The following is a 25329-nucleotide window of genomic DNA, read 5'->3' on the forward strand; positions in this document are numbered from 1 at the left end:
CTCTGATGGAACGCACATCGCCTTTGTGACATTAATACATTCATGCATGAGTATAAAAAGTACCTGATGCTTTGGGCCATTACATATTCGTCGGCAGAAAAGACAGTTTTCTATTTCGAGAATCATGATTGAAAACACATCTACAAATTGTGAAAAATGTGTATATTAACTGTTTGTTTTTTCTGCGAAAACAGGACGAATAACAGGTTCACATATTCACAGTCTACCATGTCGTACGAGTCGTAATTTTATAGTTATATATGTGGGTGAAAATATCTAGACAATTTTTATGGTGAACAAAAACAACAGTGTAACGAGCAAATACATTCGGTAGCTACTTCATGATTTTAAATGTAATTACTTAATGTTTTGAATTATGTTGTAAGAATAATATATCGAATAAACTGATCATATTAAACCTTCTGTTAATACATATTAACGAAACATTAAACTTTAGTCTTATATTTAGTCTAAATATATTTTATATACATGTATAAAAAAGAAATTTTTTACTTAATTAATTTAACTTTATGATCATACCTACAAATCATAGTGTCACTACTAAATATCTTCTGGACGTGCTTAATACCAGTGTTTGACAATAAACTGAAATCGGTGTCTTTTTCTCGTAGATAAAATTACTATTTCGAAAATTATATATACATAGATAGATATTATTTGTTTATCACAGTAAAGTATGTAATTTATAAACAATCACTGGTGTTGAGAATAGTAATATTGTGGAGAACATATGGGTGACGAATTATGCGTGGCAAACTAACTAAAGCCAGTAGTTACCAAATATAGGCTGCGATATATGCAAAAGTGTAGACTAAATTTGATTTTCATGTAATTATTAATAATATCAAGACAAATAAAGAAAAATGCCAGGAAAAAACAGATTTAAGCCAAGTGAGAAAAGGTACATAAAATTTTAATAATTTATCATGTTGATGAGGCGGATTAACGTATAAAAATTGGGTGCTGATATTTCTCATCAAAATAATTTTATCTTTAATTTCAGGTAGTTTAAATGTAAAATCTAATTACTTAGCACAAAATCCACAGTATTGTTATTAATAGTTTCTAACCAAGGATTTTCAATTATTTTGTTCTAGAGTTAGTGTTACGCTATTCATTTGGAAGTTGGAGCGGAAACACTGTTAAAGCCGTATTTACGTTATAGCATCCATAGATTTCTCGGTGTTGAAACTTGAAAGAAAATATAGCCATGCTTTTTCGTACACCTTTAAACCCAAAACATAGCTGTTGATTGTGTAAAATTATAAACTGAAAAAATTACCTTATGGATTGACTTGTGTACTATGTTTCAAAAGTTTAGAATAGAACAAATTAATTTAAAAATACTATGTTACCACCTTTTTCTTTTCCTCATATATCATAAATGTCAATGACAATTATTTTTTCAGAACAAAAACCTGTGAATAATATTTATCATTTTTTCATACCTTGACATTTACCTCTATTGCCAATGTGGATTACTGGTGTAAATTTAAGATAGGAGATAGTCCAAAATTCAGATCTAATACCTAATTTTTAGGGCTGAACACAATGGGTCTAACAATGTTTAAAGATTTTGGATGATGAGATAGGTCTAACCAACAATTATTTTAGCTTTTTTATTCAGTGGTGTTACTGATCCAAGGTAATAATTATAACGTGTCTTTCAACAGTGCCACAAAATGACACATATTAATAAGTTGGATTTGCAACTCATTGATGTTTGAAATTAATGGTGAGGAAAAGCATTTACAGTTGTGAGTGATAACTGTACATAATAGAAATGGTGAGATACAAATTCACTATTTAAGGGTACTGTATAGGCAAGAGTAGAAAAAAGTATTTACTATTATTATAAATATGTAATCTACCAGATATTCTAGCTCAGAATCATGAAATTGATAAATAGTAAATTTTGAACAACATGTTAAACCTTTCTGAAGGTCTAATTGTTAGTCTGAAGACAACTATACTCTTATCACATAATATAAAGATTACACCCAGTGTCTGTTTAAATATCCTGTGTAAATGTAAGAGATATACTGGACTTCAGTTATGAACTGACATGAGATAGGCATAATAAATTGGTGTTAAAAGATATTCAAGCTTTTTGAAGTTCCATTTAAATAAAAAGAATTTTTTTTTTTAATTTCCAGGGCAAGAATAGTTGTTTGGAGGGGACTCAACACATTTATTATTATAAATATTTGTGGTTCTGCAAAATCCCACCTCCTACTGATCATGATTTATGTTATACTGCTGTTTTGTTCTCAAAGTTGGAAAAAAATCATAATTAAATTTATTACAATAAAATTTTGCTTATGACTTGAGAAACATAAGGATATGTTTCTTGAGTATAAAACTCGGGTCATAGGACACCCATCATTAATATCTTATTTGAGTGTCTTGTTATCCTCAGTATTAGACATAGAGTACCTACAAAATGTTGGAGTCATTCATCAGCCAGAGTTCATCAAACTGGGATTGTATGAGGGTCATATTCTGTAGTCTGTATTCTGAGCTATCACTATTTTTTCATTCCTGTATGTTTCTTGGTAAATAGATTGGAAATTATTTGCAAAGAAAGTGTACATAGTGCAGCTTATCAGGAAATTGTGTGAGCATGTAGACAAATATTCTTACCTTGTTTTGATAACTACGTATATCAACTCAGTTACTTAACACCATGTATATTAGTGATGCAACTTGCATATTAACTGCTACTGTTCTAGTTAGTACTAGATTACAATACATATTATTGACTTTCAAGCATTATATCATCTGCTGGATGATATGTCCAAAATAAATACTTTTGAAGCTACAGCTATCATCTGGTACATTAATTGCCATAGGAAGTCTTTTTTTTTTTTTTACTAGTGGTCAGGCCAGTATCATGATGTGTGAAAAGTATTAAATTTCTAGGGGGGGGCATTCCCCCCTCAGAAATTTTTTAAAAATTAATGTTATAAGATTGAATAATTTTATCTGCAGATGCTGCATATGCACAACATAATGTATTCAATTAAAAAAGCAAGGTTTAGTACATAAGTTGTATCAACAAATATCATGAGAAAGTGGTCAAACCACGGTCTGACTGGTCTTACTGCTTCTTATAGCCCTGACGTTCATTGTAAGTTTGTTTTTTTTTGTATATTTTCCACAATGTTAAGAGTTGAGGTAGAACATTAGTAACTGAAGCCTTCTTTAAACATTCTCTAAATTAGGTTATAATCTTACATAGAGGAGTCATTGAGAAAAAAAATTATGTTTCAATGTAATTTTGATATTTAGACATTTAGTTGTGATTTTGTTGTTTTTTTCAGGAATAAAAATACCAGGAAAGAAGCAACAAAAGAATCTGTGTTAGGATCTGATGATGAGGACTTGTATACCAATTTTAGAACACCAAACCCCAAATCTGATGACTATTATTTCAATGAGGTTGATGAATTTCATGCTGCCAAAGACAAGGTTACCAAACAAAAAATAAACATTTTGTTTTAAAACTACTGATGTTTTTTTGTGTGTATAAACTTTGTTGTACTGGAGAAAGTAGAACTTTAACTACTTATTTAATTTTTAATGACATTTTAACAGTGAATTTAAGTATTGTGCCTAAAGTATGTTAGCTTTAAGTTACTTAAATTTGTGTCAGTTTAACCAAACACTGGTTCACTACATATGAAAGGTCAACAAGTCCTTTTTGTCTATTAAGCTTGGCTAATAAAAAACCCTCAAAGTTAGCTCTTACTATCCATATATTTATCAAACCTTCTTTTTAAGTCCATTAAATTAACTTCATCTACCGTATCTGAAAGCAATCCATTTCAAAAGCCAGTTGTCCTGTTAGAAAAATTAAATTAGCTGAAAACGACTACTGCTCTTTCAAAATTTATACTTGTGTCTCCTAGTCCTACTTTTATTGTAATTAAAATTTATTGCCAATTAGTATGAAGACAAGATAATGTATTGACACTATCAATTTCATTAACAATCTGAGATGCTTCAATCAGATCTCTCTGAATCTGTAGTTGCCTTAGACAAAATATGGTTTGTATATGAACATTTTCTATAATCAACTTCTTACTGAACTGTTCATGCAACTGAAATACTACACAAAACATGTTTTACTTCATAAGTTCTTTTAATACACTGTTTAACTTTGTGTTGGTTTATTATTGACAGTCTATGTTGATACCATGTACGTGATAGTAGAAAGGATACATACTTCAATATATTGTTTGTGTTTATGGCTAACACTGCTTTACAGTATTATTTAAAAGTCCTTTTTTTCAATGATTCTTGTATATTGTCATATTTTGAACCCTGTCGTGAAATTTGTACATAACACTGTATGTAAAACATGTCTCCAGGTTACATACATTTCTTAAAAACTTGTATTGTTCATGAGTAAACTATTTTCTTGTTTAGTAAATAGTTTTAATATTTCTGTGTTGTACCTTCTTTTATTGTAGTTTATATTATGATGACTGGCTGTTTAAGCTGTTCACAGAAATCTTTGTGCAAGCACCTTTATTTTGATGTCATTAGTGAAAATAAATTATCCAATACTGACAGCACACTATGCAAATAGTAGTTAATTACATTAGTTGTTGTAAGGTTATAACCATAAAACTGAACATTTTCTTCTTGCAACTTAAACAGATTCTTTTAGGTGAAGATGATACAACTGGATTGGAGGAAGATGGTTTGGACCAGGTGAGATAAGTTCTACTAATCTTTAAAAGTGATTCAGATGTAGTATATAAGGTTCTGTTTGATGAATACAGTATCATTAGATGAAAAAAATAATTAAAATAGATTAGATGAGTGTTACATCAGGTTTTGTTTAATTTTATTATTAATTAATAAAGGAATTTTATTGTTTGGTTTATTTTCAATTTTATTTATTCATATTATAATGTTGTTAAACTTACACTGTTGGGTGGCTGGATTTGTAATAAAGAATTAATGCTAGCTAATCTTCAATGTTGTTAATACTACTTCAGATATAAGATGGTGCAGAATTATAGTGTGTGATAGGTACCAGGATTAGGTTACATTTAAGAATTGTGGGCTTGATTGTGGTTTTCATGAGGCTCAGAAAGTTGTAGTACATCTTACTTGTAGAGTTTACTTACCTGAGGATAAGACAGAGGCAGCATTGATGAAGATTGTTCTATTAGAGCAGAGAAAATAACAGAGCAGGAGCAGAAATCAAAGATATTGACTGAGTTAGGGTAAACATAGAATGGGTTTGCACAGGACTGTAGAGGCAGGTTTGGTACCAGCCACTAAGACAATAATGGAGTTTATGTGCACTTTCTTTAAGTGCATTGATAAAGTGGGGAACATTGAAATCTTAAGACTGCAATTTATTTGCTACTTTCTAAAGTGTAAGACATTATAGAGCACATTGACAGTTTAATTGCTGGTATCAAGGATCATTTTTTTTGTAGTACATGCTGGAAGAAATGATATTGAAAATTTAGAATCTAAAGAGCTGCTCAAAACTAAATAACCCCTTCAGAAGTCTAGGGTAGAAATAGATATGTGGAAGCATTCCTGCAGGTTATGAATGAATTTCTTAGCAGGTGATATGCTCAGAGCAACAGGTGGGTTGATTGGACTGGTAGACAGTTTTCGAGGTAATGCATAGGTGATAGTGTGTTTGGGAAAGTTTTTAAAAATTCAGTTTATGATAGTTTAAATTTACATAATGATGGAGTTTGAAACTGTTAGATATAAACAACTGTTCCAGTTTAGTGCAAGAGTTATGGCTCAGATAGATTATATAGTGTCATTATTAAATTTAGTTATTTTTAGAAGCAATACTTTATAGCAGGTTTGTTTGTGTAACTGTTTATGAATCATATGTTGTGTAGTTTAGTAGTTGTGAATTAATGATTGTTATATTATTGATGATGTTACTAGAATAGTTTGAGTTTTTATCATTATTTTAATTGAATATTACTGCATCATAATATCTGTACTGTGTGGAATGTTTTAGACCTTTGTTAAGGTTATAAATACACATTAGAAACTTAGTTCAGAAAATAGATCTGAACTGAATGATTATGAGTTTAGCTAGTTTAGGTTTATTGTTTACTACTAATGAGGATATTGTTACAATAGTCACAATGGGAGAACGTCTGGGGAAAGTACTGTTTCATAATTTGGTTAAATGTTTTGGTACAGGTTGACACGAAAAAGAGTTAAATTTTAAGGCTTTGAGGTAAGATTTAACATTATTGAATTATGATAATGAAGTATTAAGTTGTGTTGAACAGACTTAGGAAATGTTTTTTTTAAAAACTGCTTTTAATTTGGGAAAAACATGTTCCAAAAACAGAAGAAAGTGAAAATTAATAATTTAAGAAGATTAAATTGATAAATAGGTTCTAATATTTAAGTAACTATAGGAAATATGTGGATTTGTTTAACATGGAAATTATGAAAACTAAAATGGTGTATTAGAAATACTTGAATAATGTTAAAACTGACAACAAGATTTTTTTCAATGTGTTAAAGTGAAGTAAAAACACTAAAATGTGGATTGGGTTTTTAAAAGAAGTTGGTTTCTTTTTGAGATTAGAGATGGCTGAACTTATAAATGTTCTCTTCTATTTTGACAACAAAGAATCTGCACCTGAGTGAATGCAGATAAATTTTGAATCTATAAAAGAACTGTAACAAACCAATAATATGTTCTGTCTCTATGTTAGTTATGTTTTATAGGCACTAGGTGAGACTCTAGAAATTTCAGCTTCCACAACAATTTTGGAATTTACATACATGTATCTATTGTTGATTCTTACACTCAAGAATCTTCTACAGCTTTAGTGAACAGTCCAAATATTTTGCAATACAGATTTAACAGTTATGTACATTTTGAAATATATGTTTAACTTGCACAAACATTGATGTTAAATATATAATAGTAAATTTATCAAATAAGGTTGTTTAAATGATACAAACTTACATGAATAAATTGGGAAACTGAGCAAATATTTATCAGTTGACCTTTAGGTAAGTACAATAAATGCATTTGGAGTATTGTAATTTGGATCCCATGTTTGATATAGATGGGAACCTACTCAACAGTATAACTAAAACAGGAAAATCTTAATATAATGGTAGAAATGTGATTCATGCTACAAGGTATTATGTTGCTGCTATCAGTGAGGATAATTGAATTTTTAGGATGTACTTACAGTCGTATTGTTTGCACGCTAAAGGAGTAATTTCATAAAATGTAATTCTCTGTTTAGGCTTCACGTGAATTGTTGTCATGTATTGGTGTTCTTAGTTAAGAAAGGATACTTATTATTATTCAGAGGAGCATTACTCGGAAGAATTCAGCCATTAAATATTGTCTTATAGGGATAGTTTAAGATCACTTAGCTTCCTCTTGAGGGAAGATTGGTGAGAGGTCATTTTATTGAAGTTTATAAAATTATTTGGGGAGGAAATTAATAGAATAAAAACCTTGCATTTCTTTTTTGTTGTATTCTAACGACAATGGAATACAAGTGTAAGATTTGGAAAAGACAGGTGGCCACAGTTATGAATTTTTTATTTTTCTGAGAGGGTAATTAACTGAAAGATTGAGTTGTCATTGTAAGTTGTGGAGGATGGGAATTTAAGTGGAATCAATGAATTACTGTAATATAAAGGTTGATTTGAAAATTTTAGTTTTTTTAAAGGGTAGATGTGCAGGCACATCTTAAATGGTCAAATTGTACATTGTTATCTATATGTTAATGTGATTCCCACATTTTTCACTAGATTGTAGAAGATGCTTAACAACAGGCTAAGTTTTGTGCAGTGGATATATATATCACTACATAACTTATGAGGGTTCACACATGCTGTGATTGTGTTTAAATATAAAACCACTAGCTGGCAGAAGCTGATAACAGGACACGTTCTGTGTAATGGATATATATATATATCAACATATGACTTATAAAGGTCCACACATGCTTTAGTTGTGTTTAAATATAAAACCACTAGATGGCGGGGTAGGTTCTGTGTAATGGATATATATAGCATTAGATAATTTATGAAGATTCACACATGCTGTGGTTTGTTTAAATATAAAACAACTAGATGGTAGAAGCTGATAACTGGCTAGGTTTTGTGTAATGGCTATATATATATATATATATCACTACATAACTTATAAGGGTTCACACGTTTGTGTTTAAATGTAAAACCACTAGATGGCATAAGATGATAATAACAGGCTAGGTTCTATTTTAATATGAAACTACTAGGTAAGAAGAAATAATTCAAAACAAATGATGTTTTTGAATGAACATAATGCCATTAGATGACATGATTTTTGAGAAAAGATTTGGATCAGATAAGTTAGGTTCTGTTTGAGTAAAGTGAATCATTGAATGATATAAATAAATTATGTAACCATTACCTTGCATTTATGTTGTAAGATTCTGCAAGATGAAATCTTATAATGAGTAAGTGATACTTTGATAGTTGTAAAATAGAAAAAAATATTGTACCTATCTTCACTGGATATTGGGAAGTTAACACAGGCTGAGCATGTGTTATAAATACTGTTAGGTGTAAGTTGTTCAGAGAAAGGTTAATTAATGAATGAATATATTGATTTATGTATTTATAGTCAAAAACAGTTTTGCATTTTTGCTGGAATTGAGTAAGTACTTTTTGTACAGTTTGATTGTTAATACGAAAGAATAAAAACCTTTTTAGTTTTTTAAGTCCATGGAAATGAACATCGAAAAAGATTGAATGTTGAAGATTATTTTACATCTTTTCACATTATTATAACTTAAATGTTAATGATTTTTGGTAATGTTTTATGCTTGGTACACTGATACAAAATGCTTCATTTTGGACATATATTGTCAGGTATTTACTTTCATTCATGCTAGGTGAAGAGCTGGAAAGTAAATTTGTACTTGACTGTTTCTATTTGTTGATCATAAAATTTGTATATGGATACCAACACAGTTCTGCATTGAAGGAATACTATAAATGTGTGGCACATACGAACTATTGTATGAATTGTAGACTGTCTTACAGTTAGTTTTTAATGCAGCTTTTTGTCAGTTAATCATACTGAACTTTAAAATAATAATTTATATTGATAACAAACAGCCTCTGTGCATGTCTCACAAAAGTATTTTGAGAATTTGTTTTGTTTTCACAGGAAGAAGTTATGGGACTAGAACTATCTGAAGATGATGATGAAGATAGTGAACTGGATGATTACTATACAGTAAAAAAGGACCAGATTATAAGTGATAATGAAGATGGTGGTAAATGTTAATTACCTTATTTTAATATTGGAACACTGTACATGTTTAGTTATTCAGGTCTTTGAAACTGACATTTGTGACTTTGATTAACATTTAATTCTTTATTAACCTTCTGTGCCTGGATGAGAGTCAAAGTGCATGTCATGTCAACACGGTGTCATGAATTTGGTGTCACAGTTATATTCATTTTATTTTCACTCTGAATTTCTGATGTCACAACTGTTTGTATTAGAAGAAGGAAAATACAGGGGTATTGAAAAGATTAGATATGCATTTAGAAGTTACACAAATACAATATGTAAACTGTTTGATGAAAGTAAACATTTTTATTGTTCATATGAATGTCATCCTGCATCCCAACTTGTTGAGGTCAGACTGACCATGTTATATCACAAAGGTATCTTCGATTTTTTGTGTACAACAAACTTATACTACTTAATAGTAGTTTATCATATTTCATGAAGGATACATATCATAAAATGAGAATTATAGTTTACTTTTGCTTTCCCAGTTAAAGGGTCTATCCACTAGCCTGACATCGAGTTAACCTTTGAACTGAGATGTGAATGGATGATTAAGCATATTTATATGAAACTTTTTTGTAGTATGTGATATACATTGAGTTACCAGAATGTACTGTGAAACTCAATCAGGCTCATATTAATATTTTATTAAAAATATATATATAAAATTATAATTCTTACAACAAATAGAGGTGGACTAATTTCAGATTGTTTTATTATAACAGACCAAAAATGATGTCTGTTTATCTGTTTACAGTAACTTTCATGTAATTATACCAGTTACACCATTGAATGTAGTGTTGTTTTAAAGGTAAGATTTGTTACCAAAAGTCAAACTATGTTTCTACAGTTTGGTTAGAGGAACAGTTTCAAAATACAAATGTATATGCTTAGTTAACTACTTGTACCATAATATCTGTTTTGAAAGGTTAATTTATAGGCCCAGCCTTCCCATTCATACCATGGATATAATTTTATAATAATTACCAATTCAGATATATATGTACTCAACTTTATTAAACATTTTGTATAAATACAGTTTTTAAAAATAAAAACGTTTACTATATTACTTGCAGATATTTCTTAAGTATACAAAATGTCACCTTCATACTGAGTACCTACATGCTCAGATTTAAGCTTTATATCCATCAGTTTTGATGCCATACTTCTCAGACCTACGCAGATAATATATGTATACAAACTAAGATATAGAAGCTTCCACCATCTACAAAATGTTGAAATTTAGACTTTAACAATTTATTTTTAGGCTAGTAGATTGTTTTCACATGCTTTATACCCTGTAGCTCAAAATGTAATCGCCAGAATCATGTAACAGTTTTGTACTCGGCCATCATCCAGCTTTACATGACTGTATTTTAAATTCTTGTGTTCTTACATTCATAATTCACATGTGGATAGTGGGTGAATAACATTTTAAAATTAAATTACCTAAAGTGCAGATACAGATACAGATACAAAATAAAGATTATTTTAATTGTTGTACTGAGCTGATAAAAACTTTCATTTTTTTAATTGTCCACTGTTTTTTATCAGATCTTCCAGATGTGAAGGCATGGGGAAAAAGGAAATCGATGTATTATAGTGCAGACTATGTTGATGAAGATTACGGTGGTAAGTATTGTAAAATCTGTTGTAAAAACATTAATTTTGTATGTGCCAATACTGATAGTACAACAAAAATAAATAAAAAACATCATTTCAATTTGTTTTCTTTTTGCACCAGTTTGTTTAAAAAAATCCCAAGCTGGTAAAATGATTTAGGTAAGTTTTGTATTTTAATCATAATAAGAGAAGTCTCAAGTCAAGCACTATGACAGCCCTGATCAGTTTTCAAGGTAATATTACTCATGACAGCTTACTCTTTGCTAGAACTTTATGATTTACCATGAGAATCATGTGTGTGTGTATATCTATACATATTTATATATCTTCAACTTACTTTTGGTACCTCTATATAATGTTGGCTAGGGTTAAGCCTCAGTTTATTTATGGCTTTATTTGAAACTTGAGTTTAACTTTTTAAGCAGTTCTTAAGTTCAAAAGAAACACTGTCAATTATTTTTCAATAAGGTGTTATCATTACATAATAAATTGTTAATTTAATAAAATAGGTCAAAAGAATAAGTGAAGTAATACTGAATATTTTCATGAAATACATCATTGAACATAGATTAACAACAGTTATGTAATTATGTAATGGTAAAATGCATGATTTTAGTACAAAAATGTCTTTATTAATGAAAGAGTGAAAATATTTCCACAAAAAAATGAAATGTTTGATGCATGTGGTAAGTAGTCTGCCTCCATACCAAACGAGTGAAAATGTCTTTAAGACAAATCAAAATATTTGATAAATAAGATAAAAGCTTCCATACAAAGAGAGTGAAAGTGTTTGATGAATAAGATAAAAGCTTCCATACAAGGAGAGTGAAAGTGTTTGATGAATATGATAAATAAGGTTAATTTGAGGATAATGAAAGTAATGTTATGAGAACTTAACATATCTGATCCGTGTGGTATGTCTGGTTTCCATAAAAGAAGAACAGAAAGAAATGTCTTCACAAAACAAATCAAAATGTTCGATAGTAAATCTGTTACCTTACAAAAACATGACTTCAAAACTTGTTACCTATTTCTATCACTTCTGTACCAATGGAAAATGCCATTGAAAGATATGGAAGCATAATGCACAACATGCTACTTGAAAAGGCTTATCATTGAGTTATCATGTGTTGTTTTTTTTCCCATTAAGGTTCTAAATATGTAGAGGATAATCACTTGGTGTCATCTCAATGGCCCATGAAGGTCACTAGCTAAACACTAGAACCCATTGGCTTTTCACCAGTTAACCATCACTGATTTTGAGTACTGATTAGTGTAATATACTTGTTTTGTAGTGGCAATTTTCTGTTTGTGTGGTAATTTTCCATGTCAACTATAAATAGTTTGTGTTAGGATTAAATGTATTGTTAGTTTCAAGTGTAGAGGATGATATACAAGATCAGAAGTTAGATCAACCCTAATTTCTTTAATTTAATTTTTACATTTGGTTTTGTTTAGGAGTACAAGCTAAAGAGGAAGAATTGATAGCAGCAGAAGAAAGAGAAGTTTTGGCCATTCAGAGAAGATTGGCAGAAGAAATTGATGAAGAAGAACTTGAATTGGAATGGTTTTTGGTAAAATGTTATTGGCTTTTTATTGTTTACAAGTTAACCCCATGACTACCAGCTACAGCTAACACTGATCTTGTCATTTTTCATTCCTAAAAGTATTTAGTTTTAGAAAAGTGAAACATTTAATTGATTTTTTCTACAATTTCTAATAAAAATAATTCGTTATTTAATGTAATTATTTGCACCCTAACTCTGAATAGTTCACCTGCATGGTGATTTTTATATGAACTGTAAAAAATATTAATTTTGAACTTACAGTTTTCACATTATATTTATATAATATCTAGAACTTCATTAATATCAAAGGTGTTAAAGTAAATATTTATATTTTATTTTCTATTTTCTCTACTATATCTATTACTATCATCATACAATGTGATGAAATGTTTAAACCTAACAAATAGAAATATTTATATATCTTTCAACCAATCATAAGAAATCCATTAGCATAGTCATATTTTTCTTATGTGCAGAAATTTACATTATTGCCTTTCCACTTTTGCTTTGTCTTTAATTTTCATTTCAAAGTATTCTATTATCATTTATACCCATACATCAGCTGATGCCCACGAGGCTTTATGAAGGTATTCTGGAAAATCCCCTGTAGAGACAAAATGTTTCTTACACAAGCAATCCTGTTTACAACTTTTCAAAATCCAGGTGACAACTTAAACGTATCATTAAACCGTACAGATGTGATTTGTTAGAACACAAATGATTAGCTAATATCTAAATGTAAGACATAAATACATATTTAACTGTCTCTCTAACTATATCATATTTAAGTAATAAATCACCATACGTGGTATAGTTGATCAAGCAGACAGCAATATGAATGGCAGTTACATGTATACTGGAAGGAAAACTGCATATCAATGTCAGATTAAGTGTTGGTGGAGTATAGTGTAAACTGAACTCTTTCTAATGACTATATACGCTTGTGTCAACTAACTGCGTGTATGTTGTAGATCTCAAGGCAAAATATAAGAAGTGAGCATGGGAACCATCAAGGGTTGGGAAATTTATATCTGTTTCCATAATAACCTGGCTTGTAGGTTGTAGATCTCGTGACAATTTGGTCAGACATGCATACTTAGTGTGTAGAAACTCCTGTACATACTAGCTTATGTGTAAAAGAGAGAAACAATGCTTTAGTAAAGATTTTTCAAAGCATATGGATCATGTGACACAAAACCTGGAGTTTACTTTTTTTTAAAGGTTTCTTATAACACAAAGTGATTAAAACTATAACATAAAGTATAATGTTACATTTATTTTGGTGTATTGATAATAAAGTGGTTTAATTACGTTTTGAATGTTATACATTACCATATGCAGAAATGATTTATAAAATGGCACCAGGGGGCCATAGGGTTAACTTCAGCCATTTAACTTTTAGCTTATCCCAGGGACTGCTGATAATAAAATCAGTTTTATTTTGATATACGGACTGTTCAAAAAATAAATTTTTAGTTTAACTTCCTAGCTTATGAAACATTCTGTATGGTTTTAGTAGCAAAGAAAATTTTTATCCAAATTCAAAAATGTAAAACCACAAGATTTTATGAGTAGTAGGGTGAAAACCTCTTCACTACAAATTATTGAAAATCCTTCAGCACATGAATATATTTCACATACTCGGTGTGTTATAGGGGTGTCATTCAGATCCTGTTATTCAGTCAGACAAGAGTAGCCCAGGGTTTGACAGTACATTATGTTAAAGAGCTTTTCTCCCTTTATTCTGTCAGTTCAAAATTAGAGATAGCTATGTGCTGATGGCACTTGTGTATTTTTGTTTAAAAGTCTGAAGTACATTTTACCAAAAAAGTTGTTGGTTTATAAAAGTTTAGTTAATGAAATTTTACTCGGTAATATACTACAGAATGCAGGCTAGCCCTGTAGTAAAGCTCTGGGCTATGGAGTCAGTGAAATGGTTAAAATTTGTGCAATACCACAAAATATTTCCAGCATTTTCAGTTCATGGTCAGTCACTTATCACTGTGGTTGGCTGCTGCTGTGTAGCTTCTTTCTTATTGGTTATTATTTTAAAATTAGGGAGGGTGGTAGTTGTCCATAGTAACTTTTTCCATAAATACAAAATATACATAAAGTAAAAATTATTGAAAGTTTTATTGTTTAGTTGTATATCGCTAAAAATAACTGTCATTAAACAAGCATGTTTGTGATTGATAACTTGGCAGCTTTCTGTAATGCATTTCAAAGTCCAATCCAAACTTTACAATAGCACTGCTGTATCTTTGCTTATATTTTATGATACCTGTTTAACTGCATACTGATTCTGATGAATCTGTGTTTACCTTTTAGCATCTCCTATCAGTTGCACATTGGCACTGCCCACCCTGTGTTTACCTTTTAGCATCTCCTATCAGTTGCACATTGGCACTGCCCACTCTGTGTTTACTTTTTAGCATCTCCTGTCAGTTGCACATCGGCACTGCTCACTCTGTGTTTACTTTTTACCATCTCCTGTCAGTTGCACATTGGCACTGCCCACTCTGTGTTTACTTTTTACCACCCCCTGTCAGTTGCACATTGGCACTGCTCACTCTGTATTAACTTTTTACCACTTCCTGTCAGTTGCACATTGGCACTGCTCACTCTCTGTTTACTTTTTGCATAAACTTGGTTAGTGCTGCAGGTATTAAGATCCTTTTTTAGCTTTTTCTGATGTATCATAAAAAATTATTATGTGCTTTATATTTGTAGAACTCTACCTAAGAAATTAAACTACTTCCTTGCCTGTTGTTTAAAATAGCCTAATACAGAACAGTTTTATTATGAATTGACCAGATTCTATAAACTCACAAAACATGTTCTCTTCAGACTTGTGTATTAAATAAGTAACATCAGGTTTTAGTTTGTCACATCTCTCACTTGGGAGGTAGGTTTCCACTTTGCATTGAACAAGCTTATCAGTCAAGCAAGTTTCAACTGTAACTGAAGTTGATTAGTTCAAACATCAGTGTTAACTAACTGAAGAAATTGATTGTTTATTCACAGTTAAAATTTGTAAGAACTAATCTGTTTGTTTAAAAAATACAGTTGAAAATTAATATCTCCTATTGTATTTTCAATCACATGAAGACATTCTTAAATTCTTGATGGATCTAGGAAAAACAAACGAGCAGAACGTCAAACTTACATGCTAATTTCTTAATGAGGAGAAATCCACTTGAAATAAACATGTCTCGGAACAGCTTGTTTGGGTATTAGCACCTTTATTGATAAGCAGAGAACAACATTTCAACCTTCCTAGGTCATTTTCAGGTTAATAAAACAGGTTGTATTTTAATACCCACACCAGCCATTCTGAGATACATTTTTACATTCAGTTTTCCTTCACCTACATGCTAGAGGGTTTCATTGCTCCAAGTTGAATTTTTAATACTATTTGATAAAGCTTGTTTAAACAATATTTCAAGATGAAAATAATTCATCTTTATCTAATCACAGGGTAGCCAAGTTAGTAAAATTGTAACTTATAATTGAAGAACAGATTAACTTCTGAAGTGCTGTTTGTTCGTGTATAAACAATATGAAATTTTTTTGAGGGTTCATCTTGTGCCAAACTTGCTATTATTGGTAAACTAGAATTTTAATAAACTCTTTAGCCTATAAGAGTGTTATGTATAAATTTGTATTTTCAAATATTTTGCCTAAGAATTAGAGGAACAGTGCTCATAAACTGTTATTTGCTCTAGTTACTTTTGGGAACAAAGCAATATTAGAATGTTGATGACCCAGATTTTTAGCGAACAAACCTTTAATAATGTGCAATTTGATCTGTAGAATAAGGAAACAATTGAGCAAATCTGATTTCAAATGTAGTATATGGGTACCTAACTTTACGTTTGTTTTAGCCACAGAAAAATGAAGAAGGGAAAGACGAGAAAGTCGTAGAAGAAAAAATCACAAGAGATTTGTCAAAATTGAGCAAGAGAGAGAAATTGGAGGTAAGTGAGTTTTAACCCTTTGTCTTCTAGTTGTGATATGATACTGTGCAGATCACAGATGGTTTGTTTTAACCATTTGTCTTCTAGTTGTGATATGCCACTGTGCAGATCACAGATGGTTTGTTTTAACCATTTGTCTTCTAGTTGTGATATGACACTGTGCAGATCACAGATGGTTTGTTTTAACCTTTTGTCTTCTTGTTGAGATATGACACTGTGCAGATCACAGAAGGTTTCTAGCCATGTGATTATTGCTGGTAAATTGGAGAGATTAATTTTTCTCACTTTGCTAGTAGAGTCTTACGCAATATACTGACTTCAAAACTTGCAAAGAGAAGTTATTTTTTAAATTGCAGGTTTACTTTGCCATGCAGTGGTTTAGCAGTAAGTAAACAGGGTTTTAGTACTTGTGGGAGGCCCAGCACAGGTAGCCTATTGTGCTTTATGTTTAACAACAAACAAAAACATCATCTACAATAGCAAAGTTAAAGCAATTTGATAAAAAACAGAGTTGTAGTGTCTTAAAAATAAAAAGTGAAAACACTAAAATTGTCTGTAAATGTACATCATTGGAAATAATTATGGAAAAAATGTGGAAAAGAAGGATAAAATACGAACAAAACTGGATTGTCTGCCCCCCTGGCATGTGAAAATTGAACTGTATAGAAGACAGCCATGTGTAAACTAACAATATATGATTGTACTCTATTGCAGTTCATTTGCGTTATTAGATTTGCGCACTTGACCAAAACATTAAACAGAAAGGATTGGAAGGTTGGTTATAGATGTTACCAGTGGCCTTTCTGTAAATACAAGTGTGAATGTCAATAGCATCAGTGGACGCATAGCTGGTTAGAAACTGCTACTGAGAAGAGGTAGCCAAACATTAAGATTGAATAGGCTTAGGATAAAAAACAGTGAAATGATCAGAGCTGGAGGAATGTCTCCAGAAAGTGAATGATCCTAAATGTAAAGTAAATGTGGTAAAACAATATCGTGATGCGAAATAAGCATATGGCTCTTGTTCCCAGTACAAACATACTTCAGGACATGTGGACTTATGTAAAACTGGAAAGCTCAAAAACTGACCAAATAACATGGTTGAAATTTTGGAGAGTGCTGTAGGACACACTGTATGCAACAATCATTCATGAATAAGTTGTATGGTAGCAATAAAAGATAAAAGTGTATGAAAAACAAAAGGCCCACATTCAAAATATTATTAGTATATAGTACAACTTAATTGTTTTCCATTGTATCTTTTGTTATAAGGCTTTGTAAACCTTTCATAACTTTATCATCTAGTCATTATTACTTGTATTTGTATAACAAGTGTTTCCATTATTATCATAACTGTATATTCAAGAGCTAAATTGTTGATAGAGAGAAGCTGGTTTGATTTAATTATTAGCTACTACAACATATTGTTTGTGAGCTGTGTATGAGTATCTTTAGTGTTATTTTTATTATCATTCTCATCACTATGTGTTCAAGAGCTAATTTGTTGCTAGAGAGAAGCTGATGTGTTTGTGTTCTCAGTTATTATAGCATATTACATCCAATTAACCTGCACGTAATTAGATTTGATCTAGAAAATTTAACATTTGCTAAGTGAGAAAACAAGGAAGCAATCTTGTATTTTATTAGTTGGAACAATAAAGTTCTGTAAAAATGTTGAGTGTTACAAAGACTTGGAATTTATCACTGACATTTTAAAATATATTAATTTTTGTTTTAACTGAAATTTCCTTATGATGACAGTTACAAAATTGACTTACAGGGAAGAAGTCAAATAAGAATAAAACCTATGAAAAAGATCATTTGATTTTTAGTTGCAGCATAGGAACTCATAGAATGGCTCTGAGTTTATTTCTTTTCCAAATAGCTCCATTATTTCTTGACCCATTTGAAATCTAATTACAGTGTTTTTTACTAAGGAGGTCGAATTATTTCATCTGATGTATTCAATTATGCCCAGGGTTTTGTCGATGAATTTACCCTAGTCTTGCCTAAAATATTGTTGTTTTGAAGGTAAGCTGGAATAGATCCCGATGAATAATAAAACTGAATTGAGTTCACACGTGCCCCATGTTTGGTATTGCTGGCATACAGAAATATAGCTAATATAAAGGGGGAAAAAAGTCTCTTTGACTAATTTACTCTAATTCTATCTAAAAGAAATTCAAATGTGCAGCTGTTGTGGATTTCCTCTTGTTTCAGGAGGTTTATTTTTGTAAGAAATCAGCATATGCCTGAAACAAGTGTATTGTGTACATATGTGGCTTCTTGGAAGCATTAATAATGTATTTTAATTTTCAGCTCCTCAAGCAAGAATCTCCTGAATTATTGGACTTAGTTGAAGAATTTAAGTTGCAAGTATGTGACGTTTTCATGTCTGTTCAATTACTTTCAGGTACTCTGATGATAATAAAAGTTTTATTAATGTGCAAAATTTCAGCTAGAAATTTCAACTTGTTATAAATAAACATTTGTATTAGTCTATACAAAATATCTATAATATTGTGATTATAATGGTTTTTAAAAGTTCTGTAGTGTGGTCAGTTGAGTTTTAATAGTGTCTTAACAATCATAAGCAGAAATAAAATATTTGTGACTTCAGTTTCTTTTTTGCTTTTTTTTCTACCTGATTTTACCATATGATAGTCATGTAGTGTTTCTAAGTGTAGTTAACAACCTGGACTTTGGGTTGTTTATATTTTGTAAGATACATCCACAGAGATGCCAACCATTACGAGTTGAGCATAATCATTACAATTTTGGTGTATACATTATGACTATACGCTCATACAGATAAATATTATGACTTGTTGCAACTCCCAAATTATTATATATTATATAGGCCTATACAATAAAGTGATACATTGTTCCCCCAGGGCTTGAAAGGGGTGAAAAGAAAATTTCTAGTGAGATACAAATGAATTTTGATAATAAATAAAAGACATAGTACAAATGGCTACTTGCGATGATCATGTTTGTGCTTGAAATAATAAAAAATTGTATCTCAGCGTCTTTCAATAATTTGAGTGCGGTGCTTCTCCATACTGGGTGCGTGGGGAAATCCATAGTTACGTTATCAGTGCTTGTTAGCCAATCAGCGCTCATGTAGATGGGTATTTCTTGTTTTCTAAGCGACATAGAAACACCAATGCGATCGTTCACAAGATGGAAAAAAAAGAGGCCTCATTCACCAGATTGTCTTGTTTCTGGCAAGTCTAAAAGGACTAAAACTGTGAAAGGGCTCTGTCTACAATCATTATGCTCAGTCATTTGAAATAGTTGGCATCTCTGCATCCACTGTTGGTTATTTTGAAATATTTACTTCACATATTTTGATGATAATTATCTAATCAATATGAATTTACATTTGTGCCACTTTACATTAAAAAAATAATTTTCTGAATAGCCTTCCTGGTAGGACAATGTTTGGTAAGATTACACACTAACAACCCAAACATAAAGAGTTTGATTCCCTTGATATATATAGAGTGTGGATAGCCCATTGTGCATTTACATGCAAATACTTCATGAGAAAAAAACAACAATTTGTTGAATGTTAACAGTTGTCTCACATTTTAGTGTTACAGATAGCTATGAGAGAATTGACAGTAAATAGATGTCTGCAACCTGTAACATTATCCACAATCTCCATGGTTTATCAAAAGACTTGCAAGTCAAGTTTTCTGCTATATTAAGAACCAAACTTATTTTGATGAAATTCATCTTTTCACTAATATATATGGTGATAAAACTTGTTAAATGTAAAGAGTTTAAGGTTTAGAAGGTTACAATTAAATATTTCTAAAACAATTCAGACTGACAGGTTAAACTGTAAGTATTATGATTGATGAGTTTGTAATACTAATATTAACCCTAAGTGGCATTTCAGTTGATTTCATTGAAATAACAAGAAACATAGATTAGATATTTGAAAATAAATTATTTTGCTTTTCTTTTTTAATGTAATTTTATCTCGTTTGGTCAAATTGATTGATTTATCTGGCTTTCTGTTCAGATGAATGAGCTAAATGACAAAATCCAGCCAATTGTTCAGCTGATCAAATCTGGAGTTATTCCACCTGGGCCTGCTTCAGAATTTCTAATAACAAAACAAAATTTAATATTAAAGTAAGTTGTTTTTGTTTCCTTTTTAAGTTATTTATATGTTAAAATGATTTATTGTTTTATATTTTATGCATTGGTTTCATATGAATAATATTAGTAGAATATTTACAAATAACTGTAAAATTTGTACTACATAAAAATATTTTTCCAATACACACACACACACACATGTATGTATGTATGTAACTATCTACGTATGAATACAAAACCTTTGAACGTGCTCAAGTATAGAGTTTTCTAGTTCTGGTTTAAATTGATTCTTTGAACCTGTGTATTTTCCTAACATCACGAGTATATGTGTCAGTGCAGTTTCTCGGTGAATTGTAAAACTAGGACAGTCCCATGTTTTCCTGTTCTAGTTTGTTATATTTTTTGCACTTTAATTGTTGTGCTATCAAACAATGAAATGTACTTTGTTAAGAAAATTCTGTTATGAATTTTATGTAGTTATGTGTAACTTTTAGTTGAAAATTGTAATTTTAGGAATTTTTCTCCCCCATAGCTACTGTACAAATATTAGTTTCTACATGGTACTGAAGGCTCAGCGAGTTTCTGTAAGAAACCACCCAGTCATGAAGAGACTGCTTGCATATAGAAATGTAAGAATCTCCATTAAAGTATAGTGTGAGAATTATGTGTTCTGTTGTGTTAGTTAAACATATAAACTTACTTACGTATAAGTGTATGCAAACTATTCACTAGATGGGTTTGTGGACATAATCTTAAATAATTCCCTATGATGAAAGGTCTATGAGGAAAGAAATACATAGTTAAAATTAAACAAGAAACATACTTGTTTCCCCACCATCCCCTACCTTAGATTTTATAAATGACACCCTTTTTTCTTTTGTTTTAATGCAACTTTAGGAAGCAGCCACATTCTACTTATGGGATCAGGCTTATATGAGAACTATTAAAAAGATGTTAATAAATGATGTTTTCATTTATTTTTTTATGTGTTCAGAAAGTAAAATAAGATTCAGTGTTGGTACAAATACCATGCTTTATGTTATCTAAATCTGGTTTACTTTATTATTCTAGGCTCACTTTAAAACAAATTCAAGAAAACAAATATCAACTAATGTTTAGATGAAATTAAAGTTTTTTCATGAGATTTGTGCATTTGGCTAAAGATAAAATTCTTTTATCCTCAAAATCAGGTTTCAATGACCTTTATCACAATTAAGCCACACCCTGGGCTACTTTTGTTATCCTTCCATTATTAGATTACAACTCACATGTTCTAACACAGTTCTTAATTGCTTCTATTGGTAGTCATCTAGTGCTTTTTAAATGGTACAACCCTAGGTCTGATTTGTAGGTGTAGCAGTGTAACAACATGTGCATTCATTTTGAAGATCAATCAGATGGTGATATAACTACCCATCTTTATTGACTGTTGTATAAGGTTTCCTCTTTTTCTTTTTTGGTGAAGAATGCATTATCAAGTTTAGTGTAATAACATCTGTTGTCTGACTTTTTTCAGCTACTGAAGAAGTTGGAACCTGTAGACAAGAAATTATCTCCTGAAATAAATGAAATTCTGGAGAAGCTAAACAAGGGAGAACATATTGAACCAAAACTTTCCTCAAACTTGAAAAAGCCACCAAAGCAGAAATTAAGGTATATTTCTTATCTTTCTATTAAAAACAAAGTTATACTTATGTCTGTCATCTGTTTCTTTATATGTATGCATGTGTGTGTACACACACATTCACTTGCACATACGGAGAAAGAGAGAAAATCTGTTGTGTTCTTTATCCATTTTTAATAATAAACTATAGACTGTCAGTAAATGATTGGTTTATGTCAAACTGTAATTTAATTGAACAAGTTCTCGACATCACTGAATCCAAAGTTTTGTTCTAAATATTGATACTAAATGTATCCATATTACATACACACAATTCAGTTTTAATCACTGTTGAAAAAACCTTCATTACTGTCAATACAGTTTCAACTTCTTTTAACTCTGTGATAAATTAAACTTTATAGAGTCTGTATGTGGTTTTATTTATTCTATTTGTATAGAACCAAGAACACTTTATTTTTAAATTTCTCCCACGTATGTGTTAGTGTTTTCCTATTTATAACTGTATATAATTGTTACTTTTCCTCCTATTTTTTGAAGTCACAGTTTAGTAATAACATTTCTGATATAACTACCTCTGTTTACTCCTGTTAATTTTTATTTAGCTGTATTGTGTACCACAAAATCTGCCAAAGTTTTTGCTTATAAGTTAAACTCTGGAAAACATATAATAAAGACCACTCATTAATCACATTTCCCATCTCCCATGATGACGAGAAAAACTCACCTTCAGAGAAAATTACATATGCAAAAAATGGCTGGTATGGGTAGAGAAAGCATCATTTAGAGAAGCGAACAACAGTTCTACCTTCTTCAGTGATCATCATGTTGTTTGGTCCTCTGCATAGTGCTTTCTCTACTCATACGAGCTGTTTTTTATACATATAACGTTTCCCATCTGTTTTCAGTTGAATTCTGTGTGACCATATAATAATAGTGTGAAACAGTATATAGACTTTGTGACTTGTTTCAGTCACTGATACACCATGATTGCATTGATTTTTATTCTACCATTAATCCACATATCGCTATAGTGGGTATTGTAGTTTGCTTCTTTTGTAACAATTCTCTGAATGTAGTGAGCACTAGATTACCAGTTCACAGAAGTTTTTGTTATTATGAACTTTAGAAGGCATCCATAAGTGATGTGTAAAGTGAAGTTGTAAAGATGGTTTCATGGTTTAGTACATCATATCTCACAGACATTATGGCTTAGGAAAATGACGTTTTGAGGGGTGTTAAGGGTAACGTATGGTTGCAAGTTCCATCCTGTTTGTGCAGTATGTAGAAGGTAATGAACTGTCATATCTGATGCTTTTTTAGTATCGAGTTAAGATGTTGGCAGGTGCATATTGTCATTGCTATTGTATCTAAGTTTCCTTATCCACTACACATGTAATGCTATTCTATTAAGGATGTAAGACTAACCAATAGCAAAACACTAATTTAATAACTATTTTTCAATACCAAGCTTCTTTCTTTTATTTTCCTGGGATGTTTACAAGTTTTCTGACTAGTAAACCAACAGATATCATGATAGCAACGTTTTTACAGGTGTTCTGACAGTACTGTACCAATAGATATCATAATAGCAACACCTGTTGACAAGTTTTCTGACTATAGTACATCAATAGATATCATGATAGTAACATTTGTTTACAAGTTTTCTAGCTGTAGTACACCAACAGATATCATGATAGTGATATTTGTTTACAAGTTTTCTAGCTATAGTACACCAACAAGTATCATGGTAGTAACATTTGTTAACAAGTATTCTCACTATAATGCACTTTTAGATATCATAATAGCAATATTTCTTTCAATGTTTTCTGACAGTAGTGCACCAGTATATATCATGATAGTAATATTTCTCTCACCATTTTTATAGTGTGCTAATAGATATCAAGATAGAAACATTTGTTATTAGTTTTATCTTGTTGTATTTTTAAACTTTAAAACTTGTGAAATGTTTACTTTCTGCTTATTGTATATTATTCTAAACATTCCTGCTGTAATTATTATATCAACTATTGTTTTTTTTTACAGTCAACTGAGATTATAATAGAAATAAAAGAAGCCAGAATAATCCATGGATAATTAAGTGCCAGAATTTCACCAAAATAATTTTAATATCAACCTGATGTCGTAATCTGAGGATCTCAGGTTTGAATCCCAGTCACACCAAACATGCTTGCCATTTCAGCCATGGGGGCATTATAATGTGATGGTCAATTGCATTATTAATTGGCATAAGAGTAGCTCAAGAGTTGGTGGTGGTTGGTGATGACTAGCTGCCTTCCCTCTAGTCTTACACTGCAAAATTAGGGATGGGTAGTGCAGATAGCCCTTGTGTAGTTTTGTACAAAATTCAAAACAAAACAATCAACCTGATGGCTTGATACATTTTTTTTTAAAGCTGTTTTATTGGTGACCTTTTATTTATTTTTGACAGAATTCTGCAACAGAAGGAAGATTCCGTAGAACCTAAGGCAGTAGAAAAGGAAGAGCAGGATAAAAGAAAGGCATGTCTTTTATAGCTGTTCTTTTCAGACTTAAAGATACATGCATGTTATTTGAGAGTTAGGCCTAGACATTGTTTGTTCTGTTATATAGTTGTTATAAAGATACTATGTGTGGCCAATGTGTACATAGCCTAGTGATGTTTTGATGCCTGAGTTAGGAAGAAGAATCTAATTCTTATTTTTCCTTGGGACAAGGCTGATTCTAATCAAGTAGATAAACAATTTCCAGTAAAACTCTGTATATAAATGTAGAAGTAAACCTCTTTCTAATGTTATACATATCTATTGATATGTATAATTTTTAGTTAAGAAGTTTGGTAACATGAAATCTAACTTGCCATTTAAGTGCATGATCGTTTGATTAAAATTATCCTCTACAAAGACACGAACACTGGTTTAACTTTATAACCCTAAAAATGAACAAATCTTTCCAAATTTTGCATATGTTTTTTTAACAGTTTGTTTTTAAGATTTATGGTTTTATAATTAATATGATAGAATGAGAAAAACTCTAAACATAAATTTGTCTTCTCACTCACTTAGTAACTGGCTAAAT

The 25329-nt window shown here is 30.7% G+C and overlaps 1 protein-coding gene across 1 annotated transcript; it reads left to right on the top strand.

The window, feature by feature from the left end:
* The first annotated feature begins 548 nt into the window (after window positions 1-548).
* Window positions 549-24860, top strand: LOC143231118 (something about silencing protein 10-like). The gene is made up of 12 exons (XM_076465728.1): window positions 549-922; window positions 3345-3492; window positions 4687-4740; window positions 9218-9326; window positions 10904-10981; window positions 12431-12546; window positions 16425-16517; window positions 18837-18893; window positions 20551-20663; window positions 21163-21259; window positions 22147-22283; window positions 24704-24860. The coding sequence occupies exons 1-12, from the start codon at window positions 885-887 to the stop codon at window positions 24786-24788; spliced, it is 1125 nt and encodes a 374-aa protein (XP_076321843.1). The 5' UTR covers window positions 549-884; the 3' UTR covers window positions 24789-24860.
* Window positions 24861-25329: the final 469 nt, after the last annotated feature.

The sequence above is a fragment of the Tachypleus tridentatus genome, chromosome 10 (assembly GCF_004210375.1).
Source record: "Tachypleus tridentatus isolate NWPU-2018 chromosome 10, ASM421037v1, whole genome shotgun sequence".
Classification (NCBI taxonomy): domain Eukaryota; kingdom Metazoa; phylum Arthropoda; class Merostomata; order Xiphosura; family Limulidae; genus Tachypleus; species Tachypleus tridentatus.